Source organism: Cherax quadricarinatus, chromosome 16 (assembly GCF_038502225.1).
Source record: "Cherax quadricarinatus isolate ZL_2023a chromosome 16, ASM3850222v1, whole genome shotgun sequence".
Lineage (NCBI taxonomy): Eukaryota > Metazoa > Arthropoda > Malacostraca > Decapoda > Parastacidae > Cherax > Cherax quadricarinatus.
This window is the reverse complement of record NC_091307.1, coordinates 27961031-27980895: the sequence shown is the minus strand read 5'-3', so window position 1 is coordinate 27980895 and position 19865 is coordinate 27961031. Positions and strand designations below refer to the sequence as shown.

At 41.9% G+C, this 19865-nt stretch overlaps 2 protein-coding genes across 2 annotated transcripts in view; one reads left to right on the top strand and one right to left on the bottom strand.

Moving 5' to 3' along the window:
* Positions 1-9044, top strand: part of LOC128688918 (NADH dehydrogenase [ubiquinone] flavoprotein 1, mitochondrial) — a 59719-nt gene extending 50675 nt beyond the window's left edge. Inside the window, exon 8 of the mRNA XM_053776969.2 lies at positions 7550-9044. Within this exon, the coding sequence (XP_053632944.1) occupies positions 7550-7740 (191 nt within the window). The 3' untranslated portion in view covers positions 7741-9044. The remainder of the gene's footprint in view (positions 1-7549) is intronic.
* A 99-nt stretch (positions 9045-9143) lies between these two features.
* The window catches only part of LOC128688919 (endoribonuclease LACTB2), a 77551-nt gene continuing 66829 nt past the window's right edge, over positions 9144-19865 (bottom strand). Inside the window, exon 6 of the mRNA XM_053776970.2 lies at positions 9144-17293. Coding sequence (XP_053632945.1) covers positions 17162-17293 — 132 coding nt within the window. The 3' untranslated portion in view covers positions 9144-17161. The remainder of the gene's footprint in view (positions 17294-19865) is intronic.

The window sequence follows — 19865 nt, the reverse complement described above, 5'->3', positions numbered from 1 at the left end:
ACTCATCCACTAACCTTTGCAATTTTTCTTTAGAATCTCCCATAAGCACAGTATCATCAGCAAAAAGTAACTGTGTCAATTCCCATTTTGAATTTGATTCCCCAAAATTTAATCCCACCCCTCTCCCGAACACCCTAGCATTTACTTCCTTTACAACCCCATCTATAAATATATTAAACAACCATGGTGACATTACACATCCCTGTCTAAGACCTACTTTTACCGGGAAGTAGTCTCCCTCTCTTCTACACACCCTAACCTGAGCCTCACTATCCTCATAAAAACTCTTTACAGCATTTAATAACTTACCACCTATTCCATTAATTCTCATGGGAAGTATTGCTTCGAATTTAGGCCGACCTTCTGGAACGGATTACGGCTGATATTTGGGGTTTCACTGTATCTCAGTAGTCGTCCAGGGTTCGGTTCTCTATTTAATCCCAACCTCTTTCACTGGTGCAATATTATCAAGGATGGCAGCTAACATTGTTTTGAATTATTCCCAGGCATCATTTACGTTACAAAGTATGTGGTCAATTAGCGTGGCTGAGAACTGTGATCAATAATAACCCATGTGCAACATCCTTTCAATTTTGATACCACTGCTAGTGTCATCCTGCCAGAATGTCCTATAACATATGCCCTAAGTAAAGGGAAACAATTCTGGAACATGTACAATACGTGTTTGGCTGGTCGGGTGGCTGGCTGGCTGGCCGGCAGCTGGGTGGGTGGGTGGCTGATTGACTTTGACTGTCTGTCTCCCTCTGTCTGCCTGTATCTATCTCTGTCTTTCTCTATCTGTATGTCTATCTGTCTCTGTCTCACAGATACACATAAATAGGTATTATACATAGTGTAAATTACCTAGGATAACCTAAAAAATCCAGACGATGCTGTACTGTGCTTGTAGATCTAAGGCATAATAAGCATGAATGGCAAGTAATACACATTTTCACTTGTTCAGGAATCAGACATGACGACTCAGCATTGTGTGAAATGCCTGTTAATTCATGAGCGGCTCTGAGACCGAAAGAGACAGGAAGACAGACACACAGAAAGACAGATGAGCAGAGATAAAGAGACAGATCTAGACAAATAGACAGACAGACATGTTTATATGTAATAGTGAAAACAAAGCCAAGGCAGCACATGATCATCAAGTGTCACTCCACTGCTGCACTATCAGCAGTGGAGTGGCACTCATCTTACACTGTGCTTCAAGGTGCTTCATATATACTCCAGCATGTCTAAAACATTGCTGGGACCTATAAATACTTTGTAGTAGGTTGGTAGACAGCAACCACCCAGGGAAGTACTACCATCCTGCCAGATGACTGTGAAACAGAAACCTGTAACTGTTTTGCATGATGGTAGGATTGCTGGTTTCTTTTTCTGTCTCATAAACACACTAGATAACAGGGATATCTTGCTACTCCTACTTACACTTTGGTCACACTTCACAGACACGCACATGCATATATATATACATACATCTAGGTTTTTTCTCCTTTTTCTAAATAGCTCTTGTTCTTCTTTATTTCTTCTATTGTCCATGGGGAAGTGGAAAAGAATCTTTCCTCCGTAAGCCATGCGTGTCGTATGAGGCGACTAAAATGCCGGGAGCAATGGGCTAGTAACCCCTTCTCCTGTAGACATTTACTAAAAAAGAGAAGAAGAAAAACTTTATAAAACTGGGATGCTTAAATGTGCGTGGATGTAGTGCGGATGACAAGAAACAGATGATTGCTGATGTTATGAATGAAAAGAAGTTGGATGTCCTGGCCCTAAGCGAAACAAAGCTGAAGGGGGTAGGGGAGTTTCAGTGGGGGGAAATAAATGGGATTAAATCTGGAGTATCTGAGAGAGTTAGAGCAAAGGAAGGGGTAGCAGTAATGTTGAATGATCAGTTATGGAAGGAGAAAAGATAATATGAATGTGTAAATTCAAGAATTATGTGGATTAAAGTAAAGGTTGGATGCGAGAAGTGGGTCATAATAAGCGTGTATGCACCTGGAGAAGAGAGGAATGCAGAGGAGAGAGAGAGATTTTGGGAGATGTTAAGTGAATGTATAGGAGCCTTTGAACCAAGTGAGAGAGTAATTGTGGTAGGGGACCTGAATGCTAAAGTAGGAGAAACTTTTAGAGAGGGTGTGGTAGGTAAGTTTGGGGTGCCAGGTGTAAATGATAATGGGAGCCCTTTGATTGAACTTTGTATAGAAAGGGGTTTAGTTATAGGTAATACATATTTTAAGAAAAAGAGGATAAATAAGTATACAAGATATGATGCAGGGTGAAATGACAGTAGTTTGTTGGATTATGTATTGGTAGATAAAAGACTGTTCAGTAGACTTCAGGATGTACATGTTTATAGAGGGGCCACAGATATATCAGATCACTTTCTAGTTGTAGCTACACTGAGAGTAAAAGGTAGATGGGATACAAGGAGAATAGAAGCATCAGGGAAGAGAGAGGTGAAGGTTTATAAACTAAAAGAGGAGGCAGTTAGGGTAAGATATAAACAGCTATTGGAGGATAGATGGGCTAATGAGAGCATAGGCAATGGGGTCGAAGAGGTATGGGGTAGGTTTAAAAATGTAGTGTTAGAGTGTTCAGCAGAAGTTTGCGGTTACAGGAAAGTGGGTGCGGGAGGGAAGAGGAGCGATTGGTGGAATGATGATGTAAAGAGAGTAGTAAGGGAGAAAAAGTTAACATATGAGAAGTTTTTACAAAGTAGAAGTGATGCAAGGAGGGAAGAGTATATGGAGAAAAAGAGAGAGGTTAAGAGAGTGGTGAAGCAATGTAAAAAGAGAGCAAATGAGAGAGTGGGTGAGATGTTATCAACAAATTTTGTTGAAAATAAGAAAAAGTTTTGGAGTGAGATTAACAAGTTAAGAAAGCCTAGAGAACAAATGGATTTGTCAGTTAAAAATAGGAGAGGAGAGTTATTAAATGGAGAGCTAGAGGTATTGGGAAGATGGAGGGAATATTTTGAGTAATTGTTAAATGTTGATGAAGATAGGGAAGCTGTGATTTCGTGTATAGGACAAGGAGGAATAACATCTTATAGGAATGAGGAAGAGCCAGTTGTGAGTGTGGGGGAAGTTCGTGAGGCAGTAGGTAAAATGAAAGGGGGTAAGGCAGCCGGGATTGATGGGATAAAGATAGAAATGTTAAAAGCAGGTGGGGATATAGTTTTGGAGTGGTTGGTGCAATTATTTAATAAATGTATGGAAGAGGGTAAGGTACCTAGGGATTGGCAGAGAGCATGCATAGTTCCTTTGTATAAAGGCAAAGGGGATAAAAGAGAGTGCAAAAATTATAGGGGGATAAGTCTGCTGAGTATACCTGGTAAAGTGTATGGTAGAGTTATTATTGAAAGAATTAAGAGTAAGACGGAGAATAGGATAGCAGATGAACAAGGAGGCTTTAGGAAAGGTAGGGGGTGTGTGGACCAGGTGTTTACAGTGAAACATGTAAGTGAACAGTATTTAGATAAGGCTAAAGAGGTCTTTGTGGCATTTATGGATTTGGAAAAGGCATATGACAGGGTGGATAGGGGGCAATGTGGCAGATGTTGCAAGTGTATGGTGTAGGAGGTAGGTTACTGAAAGCAGTGAAGAGTTTTTACGAGGATAGTGAGGCTCAAGTTAGAGTATGTAGGAAAGAGGGAAATTATTTCCCAGTAAAAGTAGGCCTTAGACAGGGATGTGTGATGTCACCGTGGTTGTTTAATATATTTATAGATGGGGTTGTAAGAGAAGTAAATGCGAGGGTCTTGGCAAGAGGCGTGGAGTTAAAAGATGAAGAATCACACACAAAGTGGGAGTTGTCACAGCTGCTCTTTGCTGATGACACTGTGCTCTTGGGAGATTCTGAAGAGAAGTTGCAGAGATTGGTGGATGAATTTGGTAGGGTGTGCAAAAGAAGAAAATTAAAGGTGAATACAGGAAAGAGTAAGGTTATGAGGATAACAAAAAGATTAGGTGATGAAAGATTGAATATCAGATTGGAGGGAGAGAGTATGGAGGAGGTGAATGTATTCAGATATTTGGGAGTGGACGTGTCAGCGGATGGGTCTATGAAAGATGAGGTGAATCATAGAATTGATGAGGGGAAAAGAGTGAGTGGTGCACTTAGGAGTCTGTGGAGATAAAAGAACTTTGTCCTTGGAGGCAAAGAGGGGAATGTATGAGAGTATAGTTTTACCAACGCTCTTATATGGGTGTGAAGCATGGGTGATGAATGTTGCAGCGAGGAGAAGGCTGGAGGCAGTGGAGATGTCATGTCTGAGGGCAATGTGTGGTGTGAATATAATGCAGAGAATTCGTAGTTTGGAAGTTAGGAGGAGGTGCGGGATTACCAAAACTGTTGTCCAGAGGGCTGAGGAAGGGTTGTTGAGGTGGTTCGGACATGTAGAGAGAATGGAGCGAAACAGAATGACTTCAAGAGTGTATCAGTCTGTAGTGGAAGGAAGGCGGGGTAGGGGTCGGCCTAGGAAAGGTTGGAGAGATGGGGTAAAGGAGGTTTTGTGTGCGAGGGGCTTGGACTTCCAGCAGGCATGCGTGAGCGTGTTTGATAGGAGTGAATGGAGACAAATGGTTTTTAATACTTGACGTGCTGTTGGAGTGTGAGCAAAGTAACATTTATGAAGGGGTTCAGGGAAACCGGCAGGCCGGACTTGAGTCCTGGAGATGGGAAGTGCAGTGCCTGCACTCTGAAGGAGGGGTGTTAATGTTGCAGTTTAAAAATTGTAGTGTAAAGCACCCTTCTGGCAAGACAGTGATGGAGTGAATGATGGTGAAAGTTTTTCTTTTTCGGGCCACCCTGCCTTGGTGGGAATCGGCCAGTGTGATAATAAAATAATAATATATTTCTAGACAATAGTAGGTGACCAAGGCAGGTGAAAATGTTCACCTGTCATTAGGTACTGAAATATTACTTCGAATACCATTTCAGTACCTAATATCAGTGTTAGAACGAATATTGGCTATGAAATCACAAGAACTACTACAAATTGTAATTATCAGAACATAAAAATTATATACGTAATTAAAAAAAGGAAAAAAGGTATATTGGCAACACTTCTGCAAGTGGCAAGACTCCATGTTGCCATCAGGTAAGCATCCAGCGCCAACCTCGCGGTCTTATATCTCAGTAAGTGTTGACGCCCTCCCCTCAAAATTTTTTTTTTGGGGGGGGGTCTTATTACACAGAAAATTGCCGTCTTTAATTTTTGTTTTTAATCGGAGCTCTGGTGAAGAGAACATAGATCTAAGTTTGGATAGTTAATGGGTTAAGAGCCATCACAACCTTTCATCTTGACAATAATTATATGATTGTGATTTATAAAGTAGGTGATGTTTGCCTGAATACTTTTTACTATTTTGATTTTTTTTTAGGTGGTTTGCACAAGTGGGGTATTACTCTGGGCATATGTGTTTTGTAAAAAAATATATACAAAACTTGTTCTGTGGCCAGTAATATACTGTAATTGTTAGTTTGACAAACTAAGCTGCATCAAATTATGAAGTTAAGTCTCCGTATTTTCAGGGGCTATTTTCCCTTAGTATTTTTTAAAATTGTAATATTGAACACTGAAGCCAGATATGTACATATGTGGCTATGAACTTTAAATGTAGTCATATAGATGACAGCATCATTTCTTTGAATTTCTCCCTTTTTCATTATCAGCGATAGTTGCAGGAGCAATTCGAATGCAGTACTGGTAATACCAGAGAGCAAAAATCAAGAGGCAGTAAGGAAGAACCTGCTGAGAAATAGGAAAAAATCCTGAGCACCCTTAATTCACACTAGTGCATGGAAAGCTGAATATGGAAGCATATAAAATCAATAAAATGTCTTCTAACTGCAAATGTTGAAAGAGAACATAGAATTTGCAGACGAAAAAGAGGTTATGGAACTGCTTTATCCTTTAAACTGTGTATGATACATGCCATTTCATGTGTATAGTGTATACCATATGCTTGATTTTTCTTGCCTTCATATTTGCTGATTACCACAATTGTAGGTTTCTGGTCATTTGTTTGGGTTGTCAGGCACCTCTTCAGGACAAAGAAAATTTCTAGCTACTGGGTTAGCAGGTAGGACTGAAGGGTAAAATTGCCTCGGTCAACAGTTGTCAATGGCTGGGTGTTGAATGCTGATTCTTGTGACAGTGAAGAACAATATTTGAATGAGATGTGAACATGCCACATAGTGCACCCCTGGTAACCCTGACAACACCACATGTAACACCTCCAGTTACCCTTCCAACAATTTAAGATATTTAAAATGGAAGAATGTAGAAAAAAATGTTATATTAGAGATAATCCCAGAAGGCAGTTCAGAGGAAAAATATCACACAAAGGAGCTGCTAAATCTCTGTAATAAGTACACTTTTAAGCCGGTAAATAGTGGAGTGCGTCTTTTAACCTTATCCCTTGTAGTCTGACTCTTGATTACTTGTTCTTTGTAGGTTTGACTAATTGCATCCTGCTGTTTGTATTTAAAGCTGGCTGTGTTGTCTCTTAATTAAGCAAGCATAAAGACATTGTCTTTTGCTGGGTTCCAGGTCTTTGTTGGTGTTCAGGGCAGTGAATTTGCTGACTTCTGTACATTCTGTTGGTTTAGGATCTATCAATCTCATTCAGGGATCTGCTTTTGTCAGACAGTTTTCTAATTTTGTCTCTGTAATGTCATTAGTCCAACTTGGTGAGCAAGCTATTAATCAACCCACATTATTATTATAATAAAAAAGAAGCGCTAAGCCACAAGGGCTATACAGCTAATCAACCCACAGTTGTTAGGTAAAAGGATATGTGCAACTAATTTTTTTTTTTTTTTGTGGGAACATTTTGTCATAATGTCACATTAGTTGCACACTTGTCCTTTTACCTAACATAGTGTTGGTAATTCTACCAACAGTATTAGAACCCACAATTGGTTGACTTCTTTTCATTGGTCACATATGGGCAGCTCTTGTTACAAGACTGTATTGGCCACACAAGACTCGCTCAGCTATCACATGCAGAGATGCATGGCACCTCTCTTGAAATTTTAAGTCTTGTTGAGGGTTGGATGCCTTTTCATTGTACCATTTATCAAAATGCATGCTAACTGGGTGTCTCACTTTGTTTGCTCTCCTTTCAGAAAGCCTTGCCTTCAATGCAGACCCTGACTTTTTAACTCTGACTTGGTTAGCTTCACCCTTCACATTACTTCCTTTTGCCAATAGCTCCCGTCAGCCTTGCAGTGCGTTGACCTGTATGGGTTTGACCCATTTTGTGAATATTAGGACAAGAAAAGGATTACCACAGAGGTGTGAGGGCAAGAAAAAAAAAATGAAATTTAAGTAAGAAACTGTGGTCACTGAGATAAATCAGACTGGGGTTTAATGGAAAGGTTCTTATGTATTTTAATTATGTGGCTTGACAATGTTTTCATGCTTACCTGGTATATATTCATAACATTCATCCTTCTGATTCTTAGCCAGAGAAGTGTAAATTGATAACTTTATTAAAATTAACACATTAATATTTTTCATCAACAGTGAGAGGTGATGCTCATCCAGAAGAAATTGATGCCTTGTGGGAGGTTTCTAAGCAAATAGAAGGTCACACAATTTGTGCTTTGGGTGATGGTGCTGCTTGGCCTGTTCAGGGATTAATTCGACACTTTCGCCCTGTTCTCGAAGAAAGGATGGCAAATTTTGCTGCTTCCCAGAATGCACTAGCAAATTAATCTGTAATAAGGTGGCAAAGTGTATATGTAGAGCATGAAGCTGCATTTTTTAATTTTAATATTTTTTTTTTTTTAACCCTTTGACTGTCGCGGCCGTATATATACGTCTTACGAGGTACCGTGTTTGACGTATATATACTCATAAATTCTAGCGGCTTCAAATCAAGCAGGAGAAAGCTGGTAGGCCCACCTGTGAGAGAATGGGTCTGTGCAGTCAGTGTGCACCATATAAAAAAAATCCTGGAGCACGCAGTGCATAATGAGAAAAAAAAACTCCGACCGTTTTTTTTAATTAAAATGCCGAATTTGTGGTCTATTTTCGTATAGTATTTATGGTTGTATTCTCGTTTTCTTGGTCTCATTTGATAGAATGGAAAACATATTATAGAAATAGAGGTGATTTTGATTGATTTTACTATAAAAAGAACCTAGAAATGGAGCTCAAAGTAGGGGAAATGTTTGATTTTTGCCGATGTTCAAAAGTAAACAAATGATGCCATTGTCCAATAAATGTCCAACTAGCCATTCTAATATGCAGTCATGAATGGGTTGATGTTATTTATACAATTATTACAGTATTGCAGTAGTCTGCATAATAGTAAGTCTTCTATTTTTTGTTTGAATAAAAATTCAAAATAGAAAGCAAGAGTAATATCAGAGGGGCCTGGAGACATGACTGATGAGCAAGAAAATGTTATTTTAGAGCCAGGAATGTCTGCATTGTTCATTCTGGACCTTATTTTGAAATTGTCATATTTTTTAATTTTCGTGAAATTGGCCAAATTGCAAATTTCTGACCACATTATTAGGTAGTTGAAATCGGTAAATGGGCAGTTTCTTGTACTCAATCGATAGAAAAAATGGAGTTCAAAAGAAATAGCTATGAGTTTTGGCGACTGGAACAATGGAATTAGCCGAAAATAGGGCTCAAAGTGGGCGAAATTGCCGATTTGTAAACAACGCCGAGGTCGCTAACTTCGCGAGAGCATAATTCCGTCAGTTTTCCATCAAATTTCGTTTTTTTGGTGTCATTACAATCGGGAAAAGATTGTCATTTCATAAGAAAAAATAATTTTTTTTTTTTTAAATTTTGCGACACCAGGAGACACCTCAGGATTGGGGGTTGCGACAGTCAAAGGGTTAAGAATGTGTATTATGTATAAAGTATGTACTGTATATATATATTTCTGTATGCAATGCTCACAGCAGTTTAAAATTTTCAAGATGAGGTTTATAATTATATATATCAAATTACAAACAGTTTTGCATGTACATAATAAATATACTGTATATATTAAATGGTCTGCATTTGTTTTAATAAGATTGCCCCCTTTTTTTTTTTTATACAGAAAATAACTTTTGAAAAGCAAATTTGAAAGTGAAGGGTTAATAAAATCCAGAGATTGATATGGTCAAATTTACAGGTTTGGATGACAAGAACATGTAATGGGCTAGTAAGTGGCACACCTCTTCAAGGGGGGCTCCATGGCGTAGTGAAGAGGCTCTTGGTCTGAGGAATTAGACCTGTAGGTCTCCTTCCTCAGACTGAACCTAATTACCCCCCTTCCCTATCCCATCCTCCCTGCCCCTCCCTTTTGCCCTTCCTCTTTTTGGCCTTTGTTATTTTTCCCACAGGCACGCTAGTTCCTAGGTAGGGGAAAGGGTACTGGCGTACATCCCGTTCCGTTGAGGTTCTTGGCGGTGGCGTAGTTTGCTGTGGAATCTGGATCGCCTGGGGATGTCCTGATCCCTCTCCTGTATCCCGGAGGGTGGCTTTGGGTGTCTTTCGGGCGACGGGTGTATCTCTGGAAGCCACCTTTCGGATTCCGGGGGTGGTGGCCGAAGGAGGTATGCTTTGTGGCGGATATCCGGCCGCCCTCTCTTTCGTCCACCGAGGTAGCTCGGCAGATGTGAGGTTGCTATCCTGGACTGATGGTTTACTGGCATGAAGGGTAGGGTGTGGCACGGGTTCCATGCTGCATCTGCGCTACTTGCGGTGCTGAGGTCCTCTTGGGCGCGGAGGGAGATTTATGGCCCTTTCATTCCTCCTGGGAACTATCCCTCCCCTCTCCCCCCTTTTTTTTATTCTTTTTTTTTATTATTTTTATTTTCTTTTTTTTTCTTAAAAACAAAAAAAAGAAGTAACCTAACCATGGAGTCCCCAATCCATGACCCCACTACCCCCGGGCCCCTTATTGTTACCGCACCCCATTCTGACCTTGCCTTGTCTTTTGGCCACTCTTCAGACACTCCTAAGGCCCCTGTACCTCTTGCTGGTGCTGTTTCGTCACCTGCTTCAGGTGCCGGGGTTTCGACTGACTCCTTCGATTTGTCTGACCTCCGCTCTCCTTTGACTATGCTTCTGGCCTCTCCCTCTACAGTGCGGCAATTTTCGAATCGCCAGCCCATCCCACGTTGGACCAACTCTGGTCCCACTTCTAAACGCCAACGACAATCTCCTGATGATGTTACTTCGTTGCCTTCCCATTCTACTCAGAAAAGACCGACACGTCATGCACTCCCTCTCCACACTCGGTTTCGGACCACACAATGGACTAAATTCTTTAATACCGACTTCTTCTACTGCCTATCTTTCCGACCATAGTATTGGCAAAGCGCTCCTACGCCATGTTGGTAGAGATATTTCTTTTCATGCTCTTAAGAGTGGTACGCGCATTATCACAGTCCAGAATACTACCCAAGCTCATGATCTTTCTCTTTCACATATCGATACTATTCCTATCACTATCGAAAAACATCATTCCCTCAATTCTTGTAGTGGTACTGTTATTCTGCCCCATACCATAGTCCAACAGAATTTCCAGACATGTGGCGATGACATTCTCGAACAGCTGGATCTCCCAATTCTCAAGGTAGACACTTATGTTCTTTCTGCCCGCGGGCGGAGATGATACCCTAGCAATGTGGCTCGTTTAACTTTTGACAGCCGTGAACTCCCATCCTCTGTTTATGAAGCAGGACATCGGTTACAAGTTCGAAAGGTGATCCCTACACCGCAAAAGTGTAGAAATTGCTGGCGATTGGCCACCCAGCAAAATATTGCAGATCTATAGCCGAATGCCCAGTCTGTGGCACCGATGACCATTCTAATACGTCTTGCAGTCGACCTCCCTCCTGCCTTGTTATGAGGCTCACCCTTCGTACTCTGGCCGTTGCCAGGTCTACTTGAATGAGTGGGAAATTCGTTGCCTCAGAGAGGCAGAAGGTCTCCCTTATGCTATGGCGGTTTCTCATCTCCGCCTCCAAAGGAGACTACCCCGTGTTTCAAAACGTCCCCCCACTTCTGGGGTCCCATCTCCTGCAGCCTCCTCTGTGGTTGCCGGTCCTATAGTCACTCCTGTATCTAATTCTTTTGCTGTCCTGGGCTCGGACGTCCCTACTTCAACACCTCGGTCTGTTCTCACTTCGTGTTCTCCTTCACAAACCCCGGTATCGACAAGACCTCGTATGACACCTCCTCCCGATCGTCCCTCTACCTCTCAGAAGTCCAAAAAATCTTCTTTAACCCCTCCTTCCCTTCATCCACCTCCACACTTTACCTGGGTCTTCCCCTTTCACTGGCTCTGTTACAAGTGCGGAGGTTCATCCTCCTCCTCGTACTGTGCCTTCCTCCCCTGTCCCCTCCCAAGTTTCTGCCTTTTCTGCCCCCTCCCCCCTACCTTGGTACAGTCCATTACAGTTCCGATCTTTACTCAAACTACTCCTCCTTCCATCTCCAATGTTGTCTCCCATATGACGTCTCTGAACTCCGAAACACTTGAAGTAATCTCTGAATACACGTATATTGTAGAGACCAAACCATCAATGGACACTGCTCCACCCTCTGTTCCTTCTCTTTCCTCTTCTCCATCTGCGCAGCTCCTTTCTTCACAGTGCACCGTTCCTTCACTGCTTGAACGTTTTCCGCTGCCACCGCATGTGGACTTTTCTAACCCCTCTAGTCCGTAAGTACCCTTACCTGCGGATTTCTAGCATCTTTATCGTTGCCAATCGGCCTATTTACAGTGGAATATACGCGGCCTCGGGTAATCGGGGTGAGCTTCAGACGTTGCTCTCCCAATTTTCCCCTGTTGGTGTTTGCTTACAAGAACCAAAATTACACTCTGCTGTTATCTATCCCATCTCAGGCTATAATTTATTGTGTTCTTCGGATCCTTTTCCTAATGGGACCTTTAACAAAAGTGCCCTTCTTCTACGCACTGATATTCCGTACCATCGCTGCATTACACAGCAGCCCATATCCACCTGCATAGGTGGTATACACACTGTTCTTTGTACCTCTCTCCTCGAGCATTATCTATTCAGGATATTGCATTTCTTGTTTCATCATTACCGCCACCACTTCTGTTACTTGGCGATTTTAATGCCCATCATTTTCTCTGGGGGGGGGTCTCACTGTGATTCCTGTGGCATTCAGCTAGAGGCTTTCCTTGCTTCCCAACCCCTCCATGTTTTAAATACAGGTACTCACACCCATTTTGATCCTCATACTCATACTCTCTCTTGCATCGATCTCTCAGTCTGCTCTTCACTGCACTAGACTTCACCTGGTCTGTTCTCCCGGATTTACATGACAGCGATCGTTTTCCAATCATTCTTACTTCCCCTTCATATTCACCACCTCTTCGTAACCCACGCTGGCAATTTGATCAGGCAAATTGGGACCTTTACTCACAACTAACTGTTTTTAGTGAGGTTCCTTCTTCGTCCTCCATTGATGAGCTTTTACACCTCTTCTCGTCCTCAGTTTTAACCGCAGCTTCTCATTCTATACCCCAAACCTCGGGCAGGCATTCTCAGAAATGTGTGCCTTGGTGGTCTCCTGCTTGTGCTCGTGCAGTACGTTTGAAACGCGCTGATGGGGCAGGTACCGGTATAATAGAACCACTGAGAGACTTCTTGATTTTAAGCAGAAGCGTGCGATCACTCGCCATGTCATCCGTGACACTGAACACACTTGCTGGCGAGATTATATCTCCACCATCACCTTTGCTTCCTTTATGAGTGCAGTCTGGAAAAAAGTATGGAAACTGAGTGGTAAATATTCTCCTGACCTGGCTCCTGTTCTGCGGGTTGCTGGTGTTGATATAGCAAACCCTCTAGATGTTGCCATTGAAATTGGCAATCATCTGGTCCGTATTTCTCTGGGGCTTCATCTCTGCCCCTCGTTTCTTTCCTCAAAGTCTGCCAGAGAGTTAGCACCCTTGGACTTTTCTTCTCTCAGAGAAGAACATTATTATTATAATCAAGGGGGAAGCGCTAAACCCGTAGGATTATACAGCGCTCAGAGAAGAACAGTATAATGCGCCTTTTACACTTCAGGAACTGGAGGCAACACTCTCAGCTTGCCGATCATCGACAGCTGGGCCCGACGACATTCATATTCGTATGTTAAAACATTTACATCAGTCAGCCCTTGCAGTCCTCTTATGTCTTTTCAATCTTATTTGGTCATATGGAGTTCTTCCACAGCTGTGGAAATCTGCCATTGTTCTCCCTTTCCGCAAACCAGGTACTATGGGACATGAAGCCTCCCACTATCGTCCCATCGCTCTTACCAGTGCAGTTTGCAAAGTGATAGAACGTCTGGTAAATAGACGTTTAATGTGGTATTTAGAGAGAGACAGTCTCTCCACTTGTCAATATGGCTTTCGTAAGGGCCGTTCTACCATAGACCCCTTACTACGTTTGGATACATATGTTCGTAATGCCTTTGCGAATAACCACTCGGTTATTGCCATATTTTTTGACCTTGAGAAGGCATATGACACAACTTGGAGGTATAATATTTTGGCCCAAGCCCACTCCTTAGGCCTCCGAGGCAATCTACCATCTTTCCTTAAGAACTTTTTAACTGACAGACATTTTCGTGTTTGAGTCAATAATGTGCTCTCCCCGGACTTTGTCTAAGCTGAAGGTGTCCCTCAGGGATGTGTTCCGAGCACAACACTTTTTCTCCTTGCTATAAATGATTTGGCCTCTGTTCTTCCATCCAATATTTGGTCATCACTCTATGTAGATGACTTTGCTATTGCTTGTGCAGGTGCTGACTGTCACCTCATTACAGTTTCTCTCCAGCATGCGGTCGATGATGTTTCCAATTGGGCCACCATGCATGGGTTTAAGTTTTCCAGTACCAAAACTCACCAAATTTCTTTCACTAGACGCTCTGTCATCTCCAATCATCCTTTGTACCTCTATGCCTCTCGTATCCCTGAACGTGATGCAGTCAGGTTTCTAGGCCTTCTCTTTGACCGTAGGTTATCCTGGAAACCCCACATTACCTCTCTAAAGGCAACTTGTCACAGCCGGCTGAACCTTCTTAAAACCCTTGCTCATCTTTCATGGGGAGCTGATCGTCGAACTCTCCTTCGCCTACATTCAGCCCTCATTTTATCGAAACTCGATTATGGTGACCAGATCTATTCAGCGGCCTCTCCTGCTACTCTCTCTAGCCTTAACCCCATCCATCACCAAGGATTACATTTATGCCTTGGTGCTTTTCGCTCTTCCCCTGTTGAGTGCCTCTATGCAGAAGCGAATGTTCCATCCTTGTCTGATCGCCATGATGCCCATTGCCTTCGCTACTATGTGCGCTCTCACGATCTCCGCAATCCTTCCATTTATAGAATGGTCACTGATATTAGTAGACATTCTTTATTTGTTCGCCGCCCGTTTGCTCCATCCCTTCTCTCTTCGCCTACATTCGCTCGTCTTCCCTTCAGTTACCGCCTTTATATGTTCATGTAACATCTCACTTTTCCCTACCCCCTGGGAAGTTCCAGCTGTTCAGGTCTGTTCTTTCTCACTCCCTTGCTCGAAAGCCCAACTGCCTACGGTGGCTTCCCGCTCTTTTTCTTGACCACTTCCACTCTCATTCTCATGCCATTGCAGTGTACACAGATGGCTCTAAATCTTCTGACGGCGTCGGATTCACAGCAGTGTTTCCGGACAGCGTCGTGTGAGGGCATTTACTATCTTCGGCTAGCATTTTTACAGCTGAAGTGTATGCCATTCTTGCAGCACTTATTCGTATCGCATCTATGCCTGTGTCATCATTTGTGGTTGTCTCAGACTCCCTTAGTGCTCTACAGGCTATACAGAAATTTGATACACCTTACCCCCTAGTTCTCCGTATCCAACTTTGGCTACGCCGTATCTCGACCAAGCATAAAGATATCGTTTTTTGTTGGGTCCCTGGTCATGTTGACGTACAGGGCAATGAACAGGCAGACACTGCTGCGCGGTCAGCAGTACATGACCTACCAGTTTCATATAGAGGTGTTCCATTTCCGGACTATTTTGCTGTAATAGCTACCCACCTTCACACCCATTGGCAACAACATTGGTCTGCTCTGCTCAATAACAAACTTTGTTCTATTAAACCGAGTATAGGTTACTGGCCGCCGTCTTGTCACCAGTGTCGGGGTTGGGAGACGACTCTCTCTCCCGCCTTTGCATTGGCCATACTCGTCTTGCTCATGGATATCTCATGGAGAGACGCCCTGCTCCTCTCTGTGAGAATTGTCAGGTTCCTTTATTGGTCAGCCACATTCTGTTAGACTGCCCACTTTATCAACGAGCACGCAGAATTTACCTCCAACGTCGTCTTTGCTCCGCTGCTCTCTCTTTACCTTCCCTTCTCGCTGATGGACCCACCTTTCATCCAGACTCTCTCATTCACTTTTTGACAATAACTGACTTACTCCACAAACTATGATGATACCTTCAGCCCTTTCTACCTTCATCTCTTGCTACCCTCTACCCCCGCACTATCCCCTGCCCCGCTATTTTCTGTAGCCTACTATTCATCCCTCCCCCCTTCTGCCGCCTGATACCCTCGCTTCCTTCCCTACCCTGCAGCACTGTATAGCCCTTGTGGCTTAGTGCTTCTTTTTGATTATAATAATAATAATAGGGAATTGGATCTGTGCTCCAGTTCCCTGAATTAAGTTGGAATACCTTCCACATCCTCCCCACAGGTTCTGTATAATCCTACAGGGCAGTGTGTGGTGTAAATATGCATTCATAGTGTGGAAATTAATTGGTGTGGAGTTACTAAAGGTATTGGTCAAGAGGGCTGAAGAGGGATTATTGAGGTGGTTTGGTCACATAGAGAGAATGGATCAAAGAAGAATGACTTGGAGAGCATATAAATCTCTAGGGGAAGGAAGGTGGGGTAGGGGTCATCCTTGAAAGTGTTGGAGGGAGGGGGTAAAGGAAGTTTTGTGAGCAAGGGGCTCGGACTTCCAGCAAGCGTGCGTGAGCGTGTTAGATAGGAGTGAATGGAGACGAATGGTTTTTGGGACCTGACAAGCTGTTAGGGCGTGAGCAGGGTAATGTTTAGTGAAGGGATTCAGGGAAACCGGTTATTTTTATATAGCCGGACTTGAGTTCTGGAAATGGGAAGTACAATGCCTGCACTTTAAAGGAGGGGTTTGGGATATTGGCAGTTTGGAGGGATATATGTACATGCATATGTATACGTATATGCTTCTAAACTATTGTATTTCTGAGCACCTCTGCAAAAACAGTGACTATGTGTGAGTGAGGTGAAAGTTGAATGATGAAAGTATTTTCTTTTTGGGGATTTTCTTTCTTTTTGGGTCACCCTGCCTCTGTGGGAGACGGCCGACTTGTTAAAAAAAAAAAAAATCTCTGGCAGTCTCCCACTGAGGCAGGCACACATACATACATACATACATACATCTCTAGGTCATAGCAGAATCTGAACCTACACACACTGCATCAAAATACACAATACTTGATCCACACAGCCAGACCCCAGTTATAAGTACAGGTGCCTAGCTGAAGCTAGATGGTGGAAAACACACCCCATAGCATCAGGCTTGTGATAAGTTATTTCATCAAATCCTGCCACATGCAGTGAACTTCAAAAGAGACTTTGGAATGCTTAACAAACAATTCACAAAATTATTTACAAACATTCTCTCTCGGTCCACAGCAGTATTCGAACCTGTGCACTTTCCATCAAAGTGCACAGGTCTGAACCCAGATACAACTTATAAGCATGGTGCTGTCTAGCTTTGTCTAGGTGCCAATACTTATCTCTAGGGTCTGACATAACCTCATGTGATTATGTAGGGTATAATCAAGATAGTCTACAGCCAGAAACCTTGGGACTCTGATGACATGAAGATTTTGTTAATGCAAGATCTCAAGATTTGGAATACAGAACTATGCCCAGCATGTTTTTTTCATCCAAACCCACTTGGGTTTGGATGAAAAAAAAAAAGCATTGAAATATTCTACTGTAAAACAAATATAGTACTGTATGCATAAGAGTCCATTATATTAAGGGTTTACTTTGTTGTTGAAAGATAGAATATAATAAGCACACTGAACAATTTCTAAATTGACTAATATTTAAATGTTTTTATTACAAATGATTTCTCCTGCTAGTTAGGCACCACTTGTTTCCTTGATTGTAAATCACACCATCCTTGAAAAGTTTCTGCAAATGATGGTTCACATTATTTTCTGCTGCTAGGTGTAGGTGCTCAGGAGTATCCTGAAGATAATTGGAAGAGAAAATAACCTTTTAAAAATATGTCATGGCTACAAAAATTTGCTTTGTTAAGTGTTTATATTATCATATTACAGTATTTGAGGAAACATTCAACACCTAGGGGGTCAAACTAAAAAATTGTGAATTCCTATTGCAGTAATAATGGTAGTAGTGTAGTAACAAATACTAACACTGGTGGTAGTAGTGGTAATTACGAGTAAATACATCTCGAGCAGATGGAGAAGCAAATAATGCCACCCTCTCACACACATCCTCAAACAACTAACAAAGGAGCAAGATAAGAAAATAGAACAATAACTCTAATGGTCCATTCTTGGAAAGAAAGAAAGAAAAAAGCAATTACTGTGTTTTGTGACATGTGATCTCTCCGTACCGAGCTATTGGGAAGAAAGGTTAAGAAACCGCTCAGACAGAATGGTTGGCCTCAAATGTGTCAGTAAGTCTAGCTGCTTCCATAGCAGATGTCACTGAATGTTCTTTATAAAACACCCAAACCTCTGTTCCAACAGACTCAAGAAGATTGTCGATTAGTGTCAACTCATCTTTTTTAACACCAGCTATCTCCCACTGAGACAGGGTGACCCAAAAAAGAAACTTTCACCATCACTATCTTGCCAGAAGTGTGCTGATACTACAGTTTAGATGCCTCTCCAAAATGCAATATCCCCAACTCCTCCTCCAGAATGCATGCAATGAATGTACTTCCCACCTCCAGGACTCAAGTCCAGCTAACTAGTTTCCTTGAATCCCTTCATAAATGTTACATTGCTCACACTTCAACAGCACATCAAGTCATAAACACCACTTGCCTCCACTCCTATCTAACATAGTCACACATGGCTGTTGGGTGTCCAAGTCTCTAACGTTTCCTAGGACAACCCCTGCCTTGCCTTCCCTCCACTATTGTTGGTACACCCTCCGTCATCCTATTTTGCTTTATTTTCTTTAACCCCCTAAACGGTCCAAACGTATGTATACGTTCTTACCGCTAGCGCCCCAAACATAGATCAGTTTTATTTTTCCGGCCTCCAAATTTGGCACGAGTGGCCTGAGATGCCTGGTCAGCATAGAATGGGTCTTAACACTCAATGTGTGCAGTATTAAAAAAAATCTGGGACCACTTAGTACCTTGTGGGAGCACCAGTTCAAATGAGCGCCAGTTAGAGCATACAGAGCAGCAAACACCACACCTGGGATTCACTGATTTCATGTAGTATTAACCCTTTCAGGGTCCAGAGGCCAATTTCAAAGTGCACACCAGTGTCCAAGAATTTTCAAAAAATAATTTTGTTATTTTTTCTTATGAAATGGTAGGGAATCTTTTTCTGAAGGTAATAAAACAAAAAGTGCGAATTTTGATGGAAAATTGACGAAATTATGCTCTCGCGAATTTTGATGTGTCAGCGATATTTACGCATTGGCGATTTTGCTGACTTTGACTCCCATTTTAGGCCGATTATATTACTCCAGTCGGCCAAATTCTTAGCTATTTCACTAGTATTACTTCTTTTGTATCGATTGAGCACAGGAAATCGCCAACCATTTCAACTACAAAATAAAGTGTTCAGAAATTTGTAACTTGGCCAATTTAATGCAAAGTTCAGAATATTCCAGTTTCAAAATAAGGTCCAGAATAACAATGCAGGCATTCCTGGCACTAAACTAACATTTCCTCTGTTCATTAGTTATGTTTTCAGGCTTTACAAATGAATTCCATTTTGATTTTTTATTCACATAATGAATTTTTATTCAAACCAAAAAAATAGAAGATTTACTGTTATGCAATACTGTAATAATTGTATAAATAATATCACTACATTTGTGAACGTATATTAGACCCACCAGCTGGCATGAATTAGACGTGTGGGATCATTTGTTTACTCTTGAACATCGGCAAAAATTTAACATTTCTGCTATTTTTAGTTCAGTTTCAAGCCATTTCCATTACTAAAACCAATCAAAATCATCTCTGTTTCTGTAATATATCTTCCATTCTATCAAATGAGACCAAGAAATCGCAAATACAACTATAAAAAACATATGAAAAAGCACTGCAAAATCGGTTTTAATCGAAAATTACAGTCTCAGTTTTTTTCTCTCATTATGCACTGTGCTGCAGGATTTGTTTTATGTGGTGCACACATACCACATAGATGTATTCTCTCATACCTAGGCCCAAATTTACTGCTCACAGCTTATCAGAGTGAGCTGAGCTCATGGCGTAGACTTACGGTTTGGACCCTCAACGTATAACCGTAGATCTACGGCACGGACCCTCAAAGGGTTAACACTCCCATTTTAAGAGGAAAGTGACCCCAAGTTTAGTGACTCTAAGGTGGATGTGGCCATAAGTGATCGAGGAAATATAAAAAGCCTTGATAATAACCCATGTGCAACACCCTTTCAGAATGTCTTATAACCTATGCCCTAAGTAAAGAGAAACAATTCTGGAATGTGGAATACGTGTTCGGCAGGCTGGCTGGCTGGCTTGCTCTATCTTTGTCTGTATCTATGTCTCTCTCTGTATCTCTGTCTCACAGGTACACAAATACAA